Genomic DNA, 18,401 nt, shown 5'->3' with positions numbered 1-18,401 from the left:
CCATGTACTTTTTTGTAAGATATATTGTGCATCTAATAGTTCTGTTTTTTAATTATTAATTATTATGGCCTTGAAATTGTATTTTTAGGTATCTGACTATCCTATTGTACTGTCTTTGGAGAATCACTGCAGCCCTAAGCAACAGGAAGTAATGGCAGACTATTTAGAAACTATTCTAGGTGACAAACTTCTTACTACAATAATTGGTGATACATTTCCTACAGATCTACCTTCCCCTGAGGTAACAATGTTAATTTTCTCTCTGTGAAAGATAAGAAAAAATTCTAGTTTCCTGTAGTAGTTGTGATAATCCCATGAAGCATTTATGAAACTGTCGCATTTAGTGTTTAAAACATCTTTGTGCTTCAGATGGTAAAACAGAATAAATTACGCATCATAGAAATAATAAAAAATAAAACAAATAAAAACCAAATCATGCAGGTTGATATGCCCATGGTAAGAAAATGGTGTTTCATATAACAACTTGAAATGTATAGATGAAAAAGCATAATAATCCAGTATTTTGCAAAGTCTTGGATCTTCCAATTCATAAAGTCATGATTTAGCATTTTCCTTAGGCTTTGAACACATTCAATCTTTTATTTTATATGCAAATATAGATAGTTAAAATTTGTTGTTAACAATTTATTTTAAAAATTCGGACATGGCAGCCAGCTGCTGTAATGTGCTGCATTATTATCATTACTTGTAGTATGGAAGCACCTAGAGGCGCCAGCCAAGATCAAGGCCCTATTGTGCTAGGCACTGTATAAAACACATAGGGCCAGATTGTGAAGCCCATACTCACATTGATATATCATGAGTATTTCCTCTGAAATCAATGAGACTTCTTATTAAGTAAGTTACAATTCAATATGAGTAAGGGTTTGACAATCTGGCCCATAGTAAGAAACAGTCCCTTCCCTGAAGAGTTTACAATCTAAATAGACAAGACAGACAATGAGAGAAAGGGAGTATTATTATGCCCATTTTACAGATTGGGACTATATGCACAGAGAGATTAAGTGATTTGTCCAAATTTATACAAGAAATCTGTGCTATAGCCAGGAATTGAATCCCTCTTGACTCTGAGCCCAGTGCCTTAACCACAAAACCATTCTCAGTGTGCTTGACCTAAGGCAATGTTTGTTAACTGATGGATTGTGACACCTAGGGTGGGTCACAAAACACAACTCGGGGGGAGGGTCACAAGCCATGGAAAATTTTATTGTGCTCTCAAGCAAAGAAATTCTTGCTCCTCTACTCCCTGCACACCCTTTCTATTTGAGATCAAGTATCTGTGAATCTCTTGAAACACAAATGCACAAATAAATTATATAGTCTTATAATTTATGTTTTTTACTCTTATTTTTATAGGAAATGTAAGCGTGTGGTGTAATTTTTTTTACTTTTTACTTTAAATAGTGGGTCACCTACCTGCAAAGGTTGAGAATCATTGTCCTAAGGGATAAAAAAAAAATGGCCACAAAGAAAGCAATTTTTGGTTGCAAAATAGTTTGCAAAGGTTTTCTGAAAAGAAAGGACATAGATATTACATATGCTTTTATAAACAACGTTATGGTAGGTATTTATTCAATAAATGTAAAAAAATTAATAAATAAGCCAAAATGTGTATAGATTTGACATTAGTATTTGCTGCAGGCCTACCATCATACTAGTCTTGTCTGCATTTGATTTTGAGCCTTTGAAAAATCATGCCAGAGAAAGCAAGCACAATTTACATTGGATGATCTGGGCTGCCTCAGAGTCTCTCAATGTACAAGCTACATTTATCAATCTTGGTGGTGTCTAAGAATTCTATGTCCTCTACAGCAAAAATGGAATCAATTAAAGGGCCTGTAAAATAAAGAAGTCTATATTGAGTGCCCTCCATTGACTGATTACTGTGTGTTGTAGGGAGTTTTCTTTCTTTTTCAACTCTATAAAGCTACTCTCTAAATATGACATTATGGGGTTCCACATTTATTTTCTCAAATGTTTCCTTATCAACTATCTCAGTTTCCAAATAAAAAGATTCCACCGCGCCCCCCCCCCCCCATTCTGCTAGAATTTGCAGACTCAACCTTTGATTTAAGAGTCAACCTGAGTTCTTTCTTTTCTGTCCATCATTAAAGTAGTAAAAAAATTTCATGTCAAATTAGGCTCCAAGTTTCTCCTTTGTAATCCCATTGTCTTCAAATTCTGTCCTAAATGACACCTGAGCAATTCCAATGGCTGTAATTGGTTCACACAGATGGAACATAGTAAATAATTCTGATGATGGTGAACAAATAGGACTAAAATCAGCTCATTATCATTTAGCTGGGTTGGTTCAGTTGACTTAACGTGTAAAAAGCAGTAAAAAGTTATTTTGTCACTGAACTCATTAGCTATGTCTCTGAATGTGGACAGGGAGCAAATCTGCTGAATAATAAACTGCATTTTTAGGCCTGTTCAAAAGCTTTTCCATTGGCTTCAATAGACATTGAATCATACTCTTTAAGGCTTTGAAACTACTTATCCAGACTCCAACATGCTTTATAAATGCAGTATAATGTAAATGGGCCAGATTCTTAGCTCCAGTTGGGGATGTGATCTGACCACAACCCCTCAATTTTGAATTACCTGAACTGGGGTAAAGCAATGTAGCTGGTTCCTATACCGACTGCTTACCCACCCCCATTTCTAGGTGTTTTGGGGAACTAGCTGGTGGATTGGAGCAGAGCTCTGTTCCATTATTCCAGCTCTCACCTGATGTCTGATCTTTAGGAATCCATAGCCAGCTGTTATAGCTTAGAGGGTGATCATAGTAAAAGAGAAAACTTGGACCAGAGTTGTTAATTTGGATGATTGAGCAAAGGTACTCTTCTTCAAACATTACAGTCTTTCATTTTCTAAGGTATAAAATATTTATTTTAAATGAATTGTTTAAAATGTAGGGATAATTAAAATTGGTAATAACTGCTTTGATATGAATACTGGACTAAACACAGTGGGGAAAAAATCATCCTCGAAATGGCTTAGTGGCAGTCATTGGACTTCTATTGATGATGAGTTCTGTCCAATATACTTGACAATTAAGTTTGAAATGTTTGCTATAGATTCCCCCCACCATCAAATGGGTACTCACTCCTTTCCCTTCAGAATACTTTTCAGTTACTAGTACAGTTTAGAAATATTAACTGTTAAATTCATAAAAAATGTGTTAATGTAGTTATCCTTATAGTTCTGTTTACATACTGTATGGATGGGATGCTTTGAGTTCCATCCCCTTTCTTGTAAATACTCTGTATAACCCATCTATATTAATATGTGAACTTGTCTTTTTCATTTAATATTTTGTGAAACAAAGAGAAAACTGGCAAGAAGAATAATGTTGTTTGCAAGGAAACAGTTATCATGGTTTAGTTTGATCAGGTTACAGGGTCTTAAGATTTCTTTTTTATAATCAGCAGGGTCAATACATCAATATGCATTTATTTCATCTAAAGTGTTAGCTATCTTCCTTCCTCTGTTAGCACTTCACATATTGTGTAGTTTCTCAAATTCTTTTCTAAATATTGATTACAAACAGTGCCTTATTCGAGTGTTTCTCATACTTTTTATCATTGTGTCTATTTCTGTCAAACTATATGAGCTGGGTCCCCACTTCCATGTGTGCTAGAGACACTATTCATTTACATCAACTATTAATGAAATCCTAAAATATAAAAATACAGTAACTCCTTCGTTAACGTTGTAGTTATGTTCCTGAAATATGCTAATTTAAGCAAAACGATGTTAAGCGAATCCAATTTCCCTATAGGAATTGATGTAAATGGGGCAGGGTTAGGTTCCAGGGAAATTTTTTTTCACCAGACAAAAGTATCTATCTAATCTATCTATCTATCTATCTATCTACACAGTATAAGTTTTAAACAAACAATTTAATATTGTTCACAGCTATGATGATTGTGAAGCTTGGTTGAGGTGGTGAAGTCAGAGGCTGGAAGAGGGTGGGATATTTCCCAGAGAATGCCTTACTGCTAAATGATGAACTAGCACTCGGCCGAGCCCTCAAGGGTTAACACGTTGTTAATGTAGCCTCACACTCTACAAGGCAGCACGAATGGAGGGAGGGGAGACAGCATGACAGAAAGAGATAGAGACACACACCGTGTGCATGTGTGTGTGTGTGTGTGTGTGTGTGTGAGAAAGAGAGAAAGAGAGAGAGAGAGACGTGCGCATTGCCCCTTTAAGTACACTGACCCCACTCTGAGTACACTGCCTTTTTAAGTAGATCAGCAAGTTGAGACAGCAGCTGCTGCCAGCAAGCTCCCTCCATACTGAGCCCTGTTGTTCCCCCCCTGCTCTGTGGAGATGGGGTAAAGGAGCAGGGGGCAGGAATGGGAGGAGGGAGACATCCTGACATTAGCCCCCCTCTTCCCCGCCCCTGCACAGCAAGCAGCAGGCTCCTGTAAGCAGCTCCAAGGCAGAGGGCAGGAGCAGCACACGGCAGTGGGGGGAGGGACACCTGAATTGCCTGGCAATAGCCTGCTGGGCGGCTGCAGCACAGGGAACTTAGGGGAGCTGATAGAGGGGTTGCCAGTCCACCCTGGTTCCAAGCCCCCACCAGCTAGGTCCAACGGGCTGCTCTTTCTGCAAGAGTGGACAAAGCAGGCGGCTGCCAAATAACCTTATAAGGGAGCATTGCGTTCCCTAATTAATCAGCAACGTAACAACGAAACAATGTTAACCAGGATGACGTTAAGTGAGGAGTTACTGTATGTAAATTACAATAGCCTTACTTTATTATGTTTCAGTGATTGGATGAACATAAGAGGGGCCAGGGCCGGCTTTAGGCCGATTCGGCCGATTCCCCTGAATGGGGCCCCGCACAGCTGTCCACCCCGCCCCTGGCCCACTTCCCCCTCCTCCTCTGAATGCTCCGCCCACCTTCTCCTCCCTCTCCCCTGCTTCCCGCGAATCAGATGTTTGCGGGAAGCCTGAAACAAGCAGCAGGCAGGAGGTAAGGGGGGGGGGGGGAGTGGCGAGGAGAGTTCCAGGGAGGCGCAGTGCAGCCCAGTCCGGCCCTGGCCGAGTGCGCGGCTCCCTCCGGCCTGGCCCCAGCCGAACACCCCCAGCCCAGTCCTGGCTGAGCGGCTCCGGCCCGGACCCAGACCCAGAACCGGCCGAGCGGCTCCGGCCCAGCTCGGGCCCCACGGTGCCGGCCCTGGCCAAGTGATGCCGGCCCGGCCCGAGAGGCTCCAGCCCGGCCCCGTGGCCCTGGGCCTGGCCCCGGCCCGGACGTGGACCTGGCCGAGTGGCTCTGGCCCGGCTCAGCTCGGGCCCTGCAGCGCCGGCCCCAGCCGAGCGGCGCCAGCGCGGACCGAGAGGCTCCGGCCCGGCCCTGGCCCAGCGGCTCTGGCCCAGATCTGGACCCGGTCCCGGCTGAGTGGCTCTGGCCCAGCCCTGCTCGGGCCCCGCGGCGCCGGGCTCAGGCCCAGCTGAGCGGCTCCGGCCCAGACCCGGACCCAGAACTGGCCGAGTGGCTCCGGCCCAGCTCGGGCCCTGCGGTGCCGGCCCTGGCCAAGTGGCGCTGGCCCGGCACAAGAGGCTCCGGCCCGGCGGCCCCGGGCCCAGCTCCGGCCCGGACGTGGACCCGGCCGAGCGGCTCTGGCCCGGCTCAGCTCGGGCCCTGCGGCGCCGGCCCCAGCCGAGTGGCGCCAGCACGGACCGAGAGGCTCCGGTCCGGCCCTGGCCCAGCGGCTCCGGCCCAGACCTGGATCTGGCCCGGATCCGGCCCCAGGCCCAGGCTGAGTGGGCCCGGACCCGGACCCGGACCCGGACCCGGACCCGGGCCTGGGCTGAGCGGGCCCGGATCGTACCTGGACCCAGGTCTGGACCCAGCCCGGACCGAGCGGACCCAGCCCAGACCTGGACCCGGGCGAGCGGCTCCAGGCAGCGTGGTAAGGGGGCAGGGAGCAGGTGTTGGAAGAGGGCAGGGGAGTTTGGAGGGTTGTGGGGGGGTGGAGAGGGGTCGGGGCAGTCAGAGGGCAGGGAACAGGGGGATTGAATGGGGGCAAGGGTCCTGGGGGGGCAGTCAGGAAGGAGCAGGGGTTGGGTTGGGTTGGGTGGTGGGGGGCAGTCGGGGCAGAGGTTCCAGGGGCAGTCAGGGTCAGAGAGAAGGGGTGGTTGGATGGGGCAGGAGTCCCAGTGGGCCATCAGGAATGAGAGGAAGGGTTGGATGGGGCGGCAGGGGGCAGTCAGGGGACAGGGAAGGGGGGTGGATGGGGCGGGGTCCCGGGGTGGGTGTCAAGAACTTTAGGTAGGCTTAGCATGCATCCGTATACATTACGCAATGTATGTAATATAATTTTGTTATTATTTATATAGTTATGGAAAGTAAATAATACATGGAAGAAATGAAAGGTGGTTTTTTACGTGTCTTTTTTTTTTTTTTAAGTCATCCCTGTTGGGGCCCCGCCGAAAATGTTCGAATTGGGCCCCACACTTCCTAAAGCCGGCCCTGAGAGGGGCAATTATTGTTGAGGAGAATGGAAATCTGGAGTGTTGGGGATTGTTTGGGCATAGTGTCCTGGAATGGTTTACGTAGTCTTCCTCTGCTTCCAAATACTTCCACAGTAGTGCCCATGAAACCTTTGACCCCCACCCTCCCTCATTTTGTCATCTTTACCTTCCTACCATCAAAACACTGAGGCAGCCTACTGCTGCTTCCTCCACCTCACTCCACACCCTAGGATGACACATTGCAGCATGCTAGTTGCATGGGAAAGACCTCAGTTGGAGTTTAAGCAAGCATGCAGGAAATTTAGAAGAAGACTGCATTTGCATTTTCTTATTTTTGAGCTTATAAATAGAAAAATAAGACTTTGAGGCCCTTCCCAAACACTGTTTAGGCCCCACTATTGTGGTTAGACTGAATAATTAGCCTGCCTCACCCCACTATGTGGGGCTTGATTTCATTGTTGATGAAGAGAGTTCCAATGTTCAAAATTCAGTATACAGACCCAAAGCAAAGTTAACAGCAGGCTCTTGAGTGGTAGAGCTCTCTTCTATTACATATGTTTCTCTTTGGTGTTATTGATACAGAAGAACAACTGTTTATGAATTGGCAAAACAATGATTGTGATTCAATTTGGAAAAGAGAGAATGAAAAAAGCATGTAATGTTTTGTGTCTTATTTAATTTACACAGACACTAGAATGACACTTCAGTTTTTATTAGAAACATTATTCCCATCTGCTCATATTGAGAGGGCAGGGTGCCGGGAGCTTTTCAAGGAGCAATGACTAGTCCCTCGCTCAAGAAAATGTCTCTTAAACTGTGGTAATCTTGTTGATCATTGCCCTGACTTTAACATCCTTTTTTGGGAAACAGTAATGGAAAGATTATATAGAAATACCTCTGATAATATCTGGAGATCACTCTTTTTTGATCCCTGTCATTTTGATTTTAGATCAGAGTATGGTATGAAGACGTAATGGTTGATGGTAACCTTTTAGTGATGGAAATATTAAGCATCCATGCTGATTTTATATAAATCACTCAGCAGGCAATAGTTGTTATTGACATCTTTACAGACCCTAGTAAGGGCAGACTGAGTAATAGATTGGCTCTATTCTTCTCCTCCTGGAGATGGCCTAGAGAGTAGTACTAGGGAATGTTCATCTATTTCAACAACTCTCTACTATTGGCTACTACTGTAATCTGTTCTTACTCCCTCCCCTCACTTCCGCCCAAAAAACCCTTAGTATATTTGGCATTTAAGGAGATGGTAAGATGTTTTTGGCTACAATATCATATAACAACCATATTGCAACAGTATTCAGCTGTACACCTTTATTTCATTGATCCAGAAAGAATGGCAATTCATCTTTCCTAGTATCTATCTGAGATTGGGACTTGAATGTCGGGCATAGAGTGAGGAGAAGGAGGAGCATAGCCACTGCCTGTTACCATGGCAGCAGCAACTCAAGAATGAGTTTGCCACTGCTGACCAACCTCACAGTAGGAAAACAAAAGCTAGAACTAGGAATATTCACAGTAGGCTTATTTTCATTTTTTTTAAAACTCTACAAATGCAGTAAAAGTAAATTTACAGAGAATGTTTCCAGTATATTCATATGTGTGTCCTTTCCTCCTTGAAATCTAGTAAAACTATGATAAAAACCAGATAAAAGTCATGGCACTATTTTCCAAGAGCTTTAATTAAAATAAGTCTCTCTCTCTCTCTCTCTCTCCAGTTCCATTTGGTACATAAGTACAATTAAAAATGGTACCATTGAGAATATGTCTGATATAATTGCCTTAAAAAACCTCCAATAGCTTATCTCCTGTGCATTCTAACAAAGACATTAGCCAAAAAACATGGAGATCTTAACCATTTCCCCCTATTATTATGCAAATCTGCGGATTGTGACAAGGTTACTGCCCTGAGTCACACTCTCCCTTTCTTTCTCATCAATCTCTTAACATTTTCCTGGTCCAGCTCCAGTTGAACTGACCACAAACATCTTTCAGAATAAAGTGATCTCAAACACAAAACCTTAATAGCAAAAGTCCTTCCTTCCAGTGTTTCCTGAATGGGGTTGGATAGTGGTTTTCCATCCCTCTTCCCAGTCTGGAAGGGACATGCTGCATTACCCCTTTTCCTTTGGGAAGGAGGAGGGTGTTGTAAGAGAACTGGATTTAACATAACTCGCAGCCATCTTGTGCACTTTGGCTGCCATAAGCTGGAAGTGAGGACACCACACAGGAATAATTTGGCCTTGCTTAGGCAGATAGAACAAAAACAACTGCAAGCTGCAGTTCTACTGACTGGGGTAGATAAAGTGAAAAGACAGATTCATGAGAATGAGGGGAAATGTGGAAAACTGACCTTGATTCTGGTTGTCTGTGTTTGTAAGTTATTTTGCTGAAGCTGCTTTGCTGATAAGGAGAATAATGAATTGTTATTGGCTGTTGCTAGGGACATTGTTAGCCTATTAGGGGCTATTATGAGTTATGTGCTTTGTCCAGAGAAAATCTATAGAGTTTAGTTAGAAAATGTGCTTTGGAGCAGTCCAAAGAAGCTTTTTGGGGGGGCAAGGATCTGGCACCTAAACTCCCCAGCAGCTGGACAGAAGAGGGGCCCCCGGAAGGCTGGTTGCTGATTCCTCAAAACCATTTCAGACATTAGGTAAATATAAATGTTTGGATTGCTCTAATCCTACTGATACAGATATATGTATGTGTGTGCTTAAGACCTAATAAAAAAAGTAGTTTTAGGTATAAACACACTTGTTTGTGCCAATCATTTATTAGACAGAGGAGCTAGGCCCCCATTGATTTATCCCTGACACGGCCTGGAGAGAAACAGTTAAGTTACCACTACTTTGGGTTCTGAAAACCCTGGGTAACAAGAGGGTTGCCAGTCCACTGGCAAACAGACCCTCTCTATTTATTTTCCATTTCACAGTGAGAACAGGGAAACTTTTATGCCAGTCTTCCCTTCCGAAGGTGTCTCTTGATTGGTTTATTGATTGATTGTATGGGATAGAAAGGGAGCCTTGTCCTCCCCTACACCACAAGGCTTCTAGTCCAAGGCCTTTAAAGAAATAGTAAGCTTTCCCCACTCCCCCCTCAGAGATTAATTGACCCTAACTCCTTTCCTTCACATTTCCCAAATTGTTAGGAAACAGAGAAAAGTAAAAGGTCTGGAGAGTGAGCAAACATAGGTACTTGGAAAAAAGAAAATAAAGCCCTCAAAATCCAAATTAATAATGCCGTTTAAAAATGGAAATTTTCTAATTCAAGCATCACTTTGATCACGTCAATATTGATTAAAGGTGAAGAAAAGGCTTCTTCTGGGAAATTGCAACATATGGGAACAGTTAAGGTACCCCTTCATAAAATTCATCATAAATAAACACAAATAAAAACATTAGAATTATGGTGCAGGAATGGCCCTTTTTAAAATATCAGTGTAATCAGGGATGCTGGCCCTGTAAGACTAGGCTAACCCATTCCAGTAATTCTGGAGCAAAGGAAGACCTGGGAAATGGCAGAGGCAGGTGCTGGGAGAGAGCAAATGGTCCTGGGGAGGGATAATTTAAAAATCTATGGGTATGCAAGAAGATTTTCAAAACCAAAGAAGTATTCACATTCCTCCTCCCCCTCCTCTCAGTCCTCTTTTACAGCTCTAGGATTTGTCTTCCATCTTTCTGTGATCTGACTTTTGATCTTTCTGAACCTGTGACAATCGGGAAGGCAGTTTCTTATCTTTGCCAATGTGCCTGGGACTTTGTGCTGAGTCTTGTGGTACTTTAGTTGTTCTGGCATGCATCATACTTTGGGCTCAACGTCACCTGAATTAAAGTACATTTTACCATAGGAGCTATTTTTGCTGATTTACTTATTTAAATCTATTGTGTTGAGAGATTTAAATTAGTGCTAGTCTCAAAATCCCTCCAGCACATAATAGGCAAGAATTTTGTTGGGTGGCAAATAATCTTATGTTGATGAATGCTAAGTATTATGGAGTAAACTGTAGAAAAGTGTCAACTGGCTTTTTGTTTAATGTGCAGAGAAACAAACATTAATAGCACATATCCTGGTAGAAAAGTGTGGCTTTAAATATATTTTTATTGACCAAGGATTTCTAAATTAGTATTGGTATCTCTATTTCACAGCCTGTATCATTATTGCTGTAAATTTTATACTTTTAAAATGTTTAAAACATAGTAGATAATCTTATTGTGTAGTTTCAAACATGAAACTGAAGGTCTGCACATAAAGTATTTATGTAAGGATAATCTAAATAAAGTACTCAAGCTACTTATACAGTACTCCATTTTTGCCACTTCTTTGTATTTGTTGTTCCTTAGATTTAAAACATCATATCTTTTGCAATTGATGATTCTGGTTTTATTAGTTTGTGGTGATCTTGCAAAATACTGTACCAAAATCTCTTTTTGACCAGAGAGACCTTCTGTAATTCTATCTGAAACCAACATGAATGTCATCATTTCTCTTTGATAAGATGAAACTATCATCTTAACAAGATATTTCAGACTACGTGTGCCTATGGAAAAGAGCTTTTTCATTCTGGGCCATATTGTGCCATCAGTCTATAAAGAAACCTCCAATTGCCTTCTGCTTAAAATGTGATGGCACAATATGACCCTCTGTTATTATGAAGCTGCTAGTCGCAACACCAACGTTTAAGTTTGGGTTCATTTTTTCTACTTAAAACAAAGTTATATACAAGGTGCAGTAAATTAATACAATATCAATAAATACAAGAATGACAATTCCCTTTTGGATCTATGAAGTGAAAAACCCTTTATAAACATTTGAACAAACAGATGACCAAAAGTGTATACAACTGTTTTAAAATATCTAGAAATACTAATATATGGTAAAAAATTCAGAACTCTGCAGAAATATCAGCAACGCTAGAGCATGGGTGGTAAACATTAAGAATGTGCTATCTCTTCCCCTTGCACTCTGACAATTTGATCCTACAAACAAAATACCGCTGTTGAAAAGGAGAGTGTCAGCAACTGAAAGTTGGAATTTAGAATGGAATGCCTGTTTCCACCTTAATTATAACTCTAATATTTGCTACCATAAGTGCTACAGTTTGTGTAAATGATGTTTCTTTTTATGCACACTTTGTATTTCTTAATGGGTATCTTAATAATACACTATTTGAATCACAGGTAAATTCAATTATCTGTTATGTAATGTGTAAGTATTTATATGTTTTCACAACCTTCCCAGACCTTTATTAATATATTAATATAATAATTAATTAATATATTAATATAAACCCTGAATTCTTTGCTACTTCATGTGAAACATGTGATGTAATTATGTGACTCTCATGGTCTAAGGGGTTAACTAAATCCTGTTTCTCTGTATCAATTCACTATATACAGAGATAAAGATAATGACTGTTATAAGATGACCATTTTACTGTAGAGATTATATGGACATTATCGTCTCTAAGGACATGTCTACACTACTACTTATGTCATTCAGGGGTGTGAAAATACCCCCCCTGAATGACATAAGCTTCTCCCGCTGACATAGAGTTGCTTGTTGAGGTGGCTTTATTATGTCGACAGGAGAGCGACTACATGGGCCATCTTATAGCAGCGCATCTTCATTGGTGCAGCTCTGCCGCTGTGAGCTCACTAGTGTAGACATGGCCTTACATGAAGATTAGGCTCTGTGGTGCTGATGTGAGAAAATAAACAAACCAATTATGTTTAAATAAGGCTGCCACTGTGATGAGGAAATTAGAAGTTAAGGATTATGTGTGGCCACTACCTCTATAAACTCAGTGCAGAGCATATTTCATGTCTACCCTGAATAAACAGGATCTCCCTTTTGGTTTTTGTTGTTGGTTTGTTTGGTTTTTTGTTTCAATAGAAATCTTAGACTTCATTGGTAAGGTTCTCAGAGAAGAATATATGTTCTTGTTGCATCTTTGGTGAATCTTTTAACCTAAAAAGGGAACAATTTAAGCACTACTCACCATTTGCACAGTAGAAGTCCACTACTACAGTCTACTGCAGTTAGTCCAGTTTATTAGTCCACTACTACTCTTGACTGCACAGAAGCCCAACTACTACAGTCAGTAGAAATCTAGTGTAGTGTGCTTCCCAAACCGGTCACCTCTTTGACCTTTTCGACATTCTTAGTAAGACTAGAGAACTTCTGCCCTCATTATAAGCTTTCCGTTTATCATCCTTCAAATGCCTAATGCAGGACCTGAGGAATACTTGTGAGAAAGATTTGTCGTTAAACACATTTCTGTGATACCGCTCACTGTAGTATCTAGAGGACCAAAGCATGCTGCCACATTGATAGGGAATGGAACCAGAAAAGTCTTAGCACTCATTTTTCATATTCTCAAGATCAAATACACCTGACAGAAGATCCCAAGACCAATCCCTGAGGAACTCCACTGTAACTGCCCTCCAGCCTTACAGTTCACCTTTCAGTGTGACCCATTGTAGTCTCCCCTTTAACTAGTTCCTTATCCAACTTTCAATTCTCATATTAATCCCCATTTTCTCCAATAATTTCCCATGTGGAACTGTATTAAATGCCTTACCGAAATCCGGGTAGATTAGATTGCAATTCCTTGTCTAAAACAAATCTGTTATCTTCTCAAAGAAAGCAATCAGTTTGGTTTGGTATGATTTAACTTTTGTAAAACCACGTTGTATTTTATCCCAATTACCATTTACGTCTATGTCCTTAACTACTATTTTCTCTTTCAAAATTAGATCTAAGTCCTTGCAGAGAATTGAGGTCAAATTACAAGCCTGTAGGTTCCCAGATCACATTTTTTCCGTTTCTTAAAAATAGGTACTATATTAGCAATTCTCCAGTCACATGTACTACCCTTCACTTTACAGATTAATTCAAAATCTTTGCTATTGGGCTTGCAATTTCATATGCCAGTTCCTTTAATATTCTTGGATGGAGACTATACAGGTCCCCCAATTTAGTCCAATTGAACTGTTTGACTTCTACTTTGGATGTGGTAATTACTACTTCCATATCCTCATTTCCATTAACCACCCTGCCACTACCACTAAGCTCCTCTTTACCCTTATTAAAAACTGAGGGAAAGTATTCGTTTAGGTGTTGGGCCATGCCTAGGTTATCTTTGAACTTCACCCCATTCTCAGTGCTTAGCAGTATCACTTCTTCTTTTCTTGTTTGCCACATGACCAATGAGCTGCAATATTCCCCTCTGAAGACTGCCTGCTGGAGAGGATTTGTATTTTGGATGGGATGGCTTGTGATTTCTGTACTCAGTGGGAGCCTCTGGGTGCTAAGCACTTTTGAAAATCAGAGGCGTTAACTTCAGGGCATAAATGGGAGCCAAGTTATTTGGAAACTCTGGGTCCAGTTGTGGATCCCAGGGCTTTGGAAAATCTGTCCCGAAATTTAATTTCATAAGTACTTTGTATTTATTATGTAATCTGTGATCATATTAGCAACATAATACTGCATTCTTCACTCAGCTAATGAACATTTACTGGGAAAAGAAGCAAAATCTAAAGAAAGGGGCCTTGGGATAACCCTAGTGCCCTTGCCAAAATTCCATTTTTCATTTAATACAAATTTATGTAAATGTTCTGGTTCATGGTTGTCCGAAGATGTGGTGCTACAGCCTTCTCATTTTGTTTATATATTACTTATTTACTTAAAAGAAACCTGCTTGTAACATGGTTCTACAACACTCTTTATTATAATATGAAATAGTTGCCTGTTTTTAACTGCAGAATTACTCTTCAGACCCACTAATAGATACTCTTTTATCAAAATTAATTCTTTTTAACTCTGTACAGTGGTTTTAGTAAGGCAACAAGGGAAATGTATAACAACCACTAAGACGTGTAAAGACTTTTGATAGTTTACATTTTATAGTTTGGCATGCTGATCAAGTAAGATGCTGCCATTTACCTAGAAATGAATGTCATTCTGCTTACAAAGTAATAGTTCAGTAAGACGATTTTTGCTGTCTGATAATGGTTATCATTGGAAACTTGACTGTGTACATTTTGTATATCTGTATAAATTCTGTAATTTGAAATTTTGTCTATTTTTTTCTGTCAGGAATAATAAAGCTATCAATTTTTTAGGTACTGTATACTTTAAAAAATGACACTTTCCTTAGGTACCAATAGATCCCTAAATTTGTATCAGCATCCGATCCGTGATCCACAACATGGTCTGCAGATATAAAGCAGATATCCGCAGATTTGGTGAGCTCTAAGTATCAAGACTCTGAGCTCTATTAAGTTAACTTTATTGAAGATATAGGATTAAAAAAAAAAAAGGTCCTGCTGTGCTTATACACATATGAAAATAAGTAATGGTAGGATCATAGCTTGGTATACAGGGCAGCAGTGTACTATGCAAATAGGGCACCAAAATTCCTGCCTTCCTTAGCTAGAACCACTTCCATAGGTGTAGTCAGATATCAAAACAAGAATTGTTCTCATATGTGTGTGCATTTGTGTTTATAAAAAACAAAGTGAAGCTTAATAAACAATACCATCTATGTTCACATATATGCGTACACACCTATTGTGCTGCCATTGGCATTCAGCCAATACATTCTCACTGACTTGTACCTAGCACCGATATGGAGCAACAATTTCTTGCTTGCCCTTGCTACGTGGCAATCACATTCTTTTGGTAGATGGGTGCTGAATACCCACTTCTCTTCTTACAACACTCTTGCTCATTGTTCCAGCACTGGTGTGTTTTGCATGATGGCAAACTTCATTTGTATTTTACCTTTCTTCTCCTTATTGTATGGAGTAGTCTGTTATGCTCAGTTTTTTTTGTTCTCTAAAACTTACATTGTCATGAAAGATAATTTGGTTGGTAAGATATTTGGTTGTCCATTACTCTAGAGTGCTCGTTTGTGAACATCACCCCACCAGCACCCATAATTCTAAAACAAATTACATCTATAAAATACATTTTGAGAATAGGCGTTGCAGTGTTTTTATATGAAAATGTATTATTAAATGCATTATGATGCTTTCTACTGTTTCCACAGGAATTAAAATTCAAAATATTGGTAAAAAATAAAAAAGTTGGAACACTTGAAGAAACTGTTCTCAGGAGAGGTCTTGATAGCCATGGTGAGATAGGGGAATTTGTAGAAGAGGTAGAGCAATCTGAAGATGATGACGCTGATGAAAGCACTCCCGTGCTACCAAAATCTCCTCTGCTAAAAAGAAGAAATGCAGTTAAGAGATCTCCACCACCCCCTCGAAAAAAGCGAAAGGTAAAAGTATGCTGTCTCATAGGAAATTAGAAGGTGAACAGAGGGTTTATTTTCTTTGGTTGATATTTTTTTTAAAAGTAGCTTATGATAGATCATAAACAAAATGTAAAGGGTAGGTTTTAAAATTACAAATTCATGTTAAAGCAAAATATGTAAAAATAGTATTTTTCATCTCATGGCGCCCTTCATTTCCTCACTCAGGTAATGCATCCAGTCAAGATACAGCATATTTTGGCATCCAGTTCAAGTGCAGTCCTTCTCAATTCCTTCATGCCAAATTTTACTTTCCCTGAACTTCTCCATTCTAACCTTGTGCTTAGCCTGTCCATTGCCCTCACCAGCTAGGGGTTCCAACAGACAAGATGCAGTGCTGTTCACATTGCACTGCTTATGCTCATTCTCCTTATTGGACTGCCCATGAGGAGAAGTGGGGTTTTGTGCGCCTTCTAATGAAGGCAGGGAGAGGGAGAGTTCCTCTGACGTCCCTCCTGTCTACAACTCCCCCACCACTCCCAATCAGACCAAACAGTTTGTCCAAGAAGCTTTAAAGAATCTCATTCACCTAATTTTCTGTATTCTGTTTTTATGCACAGGTCTAGGTAGGCATGGGGTTACAATAAAAAGTATTTACAGTGCTAGGCAGGAGTTTTGCTTTCTCATTTATCAAGATACTGAAGAGATCATTAAATGAGCCTCTACTCTTAAAGGTGACTATAACAATGGCATGTAGTTCCATGTTTATGTCCACTGATTTCCATGTTAAGTGTGCTCAATTAACTAAAGAGATAGATACATAGACTCATAGACTTTAAGGCCAGAAGAGACAATTGCAATCATCTTGTCTGACTTCCTGCAGGTCATAGACTCTCACGCACCCACTCTTGTAATAAGCCAATAACCTCTGGCTAGGATGACCAGACAGCAAGTATGAATAATCGGGATGGGGGTGAGGGGTAATAAGCACCTATATAACATTAAGCCCCAAATATCGGACTGTCTCTATAAAATTGGGACATCTGGTCACCCTACCTCTGGCTGAGTTACTGGAGTCCTCAAACCATGATTTAAAGACATCAAGTTACAGAGAATCCACCATTTACTCTAGTTTAAACCTGTAAGTGACCCAGGCCCATGCTGAAGAGGAAGGCAAAAAAAAAAAAAAAAAACCAACCCAAATCTCTCCCTCCCCCCCCCCCCAAAAAAAAAAAAAAAAAAAACAAACCCAGGGTCTCTGCCAATCTGACCTGGGGGGAAATTCCTTTCCTGCCCCAAATATGGTGATCAGTTGTACCATGAGCATGTTGGCAAGACCCACCAGCCAGACACCTGGGAAACAATTCTCTGTAGTAACTCAGCTCTCCCCATCTAGTGTCCTATCTCTGGTCATTGGCGATATTTGCTACTAGCAGTTGCAGATGGGTCACAGGCCATTGTAGGCAGTCTCAACATACCATCTTTTTCGTAAACTTATCAAGTTCAGTCTTGATGGTTCTTTGTCATGGAAATCTGCTGCTTCCTGAGGTATGGAACTGCGGGTTTCTCCTGTTTCCAGGTTTCAGAGGAAGGCAAGAGGTATCTGTTTCCCACAGATTTCTGCCTCTCAGCACCTACTGAGCTGCACTGAGATTATGTCCCAGGTTTCTAGTGCTGTGCTCAGAGGCAGAGGTTTCCTCAGCAGATCTCTTTCTCTTGTTCTCTCTGGATGCTCTTTTAATCAGGTTTTTTTGCCACCTTCTTTCTTTCCCTTCAGCTTGGTCTCTGCCAGCCAGGGAATGGGTCTTCAGGGGAGGACTCTGAAGAAAGCTGGGGATTCCTCTAGCCTAGTAATAGACCCCCCAGCTAGTCCTTAAGAGAGTGTCCCTGCAAGGGCTTTGCTCTCTTCTGAGGTAGCACAGTTTAGCACTGATCAGCCCAGGATCCCTGGTCTGGACAAATGAAGAGATCATATATCAGCTGCCTCCAATTCTCAGCCTTAAGATCCTTGTAAAGCTTCAGGGTCACAGCCGAGGAAAGGCAGTTTTAGTTCATTCTGACAGTACAGCAAGCAAGGACTAACGACCAAATCCTTGACTAAAGAAGGCTCAGTCCGGTTAGATTAAGAGCAGCAGAATTTATCTTGCATCAAAGCAAAACATATACCCGGAGTCCTCAACTTATAGGCGAAGTGACTCAGTCACACACAGGGTCTACCGGGGTGGTTTCTAGACTGGGGTATTCCAGCCCAGCCACACTCCGCAGAACATGCCTACGATGGACATGATTGGTACAGTAAAATATGCTGATCTACCAGGGTTTTTCAGCTGCGTTTGGACTGTTGATGTATTCTCCCTGTGCAGCAGTGACATCCTACTATATACTGCTCCCTCCAGTACCTCACTTACTTAGGAAAATAAAATTGGATAGGGAGAGCACAATCTTAATTGCCTCAGATTCTATCCATCAGTGTTAGAACTCTGACTTTTTAATGCTTCCTATCAAAAGTCAGATCTCTGTCTCAGGGGTCTATTAATCATGGAGTAAGATACAATGCTGTATTGTTTTCTGCTCTCTCTTTCTTCAATTTTGCCTGCACCCTGAGCTACTCCCTGCC

General features: G+C 41.3%; 1 protein-coding gene across 1 annotated transcript in view; it reads left to right on the top strand.

The window, feature by feature from the left end:
• PLCZ1 (phospholipase C zeta 1) overlaps positions 1 to 18,401 on the top strand; it is a 133,360-nt gene that overhangs the window by 52,365 nt on the left and 62,594 nt on the right. Inside the window, exons 6-7 of the mRNA XM_054016490.1 lie at positions 89 to 241; positions 15,581 to 15,817. Of these exons, the coding sequence (XP_053872465.1) occupies positions 89 to 241; positions 15,581 to 15,817 (390 nt within the window). The remainder of the gene's footprint in view (positions 1 to 88; positions 242 to 15,580; positions 15,818 to 18,401) is intronic.

This window comes from Malaclemys terrapin, chromosome 1 (assembly GCF_027887155.1).
Source record: "Malaclemys terrapin pileata isolate rMalTer1 chromosome 1, rMalTer1.hap1, whole genome shotgun sequence".
Taxonomy (NCBI): Eukaryota; Metazoa; Chordata; order Testudines; family Emydidae; genus Malaclemys; species Malaclemys terrapin.
This window is presented reverse-complemented; position numbering and strand designations above follow the sequence as displayed.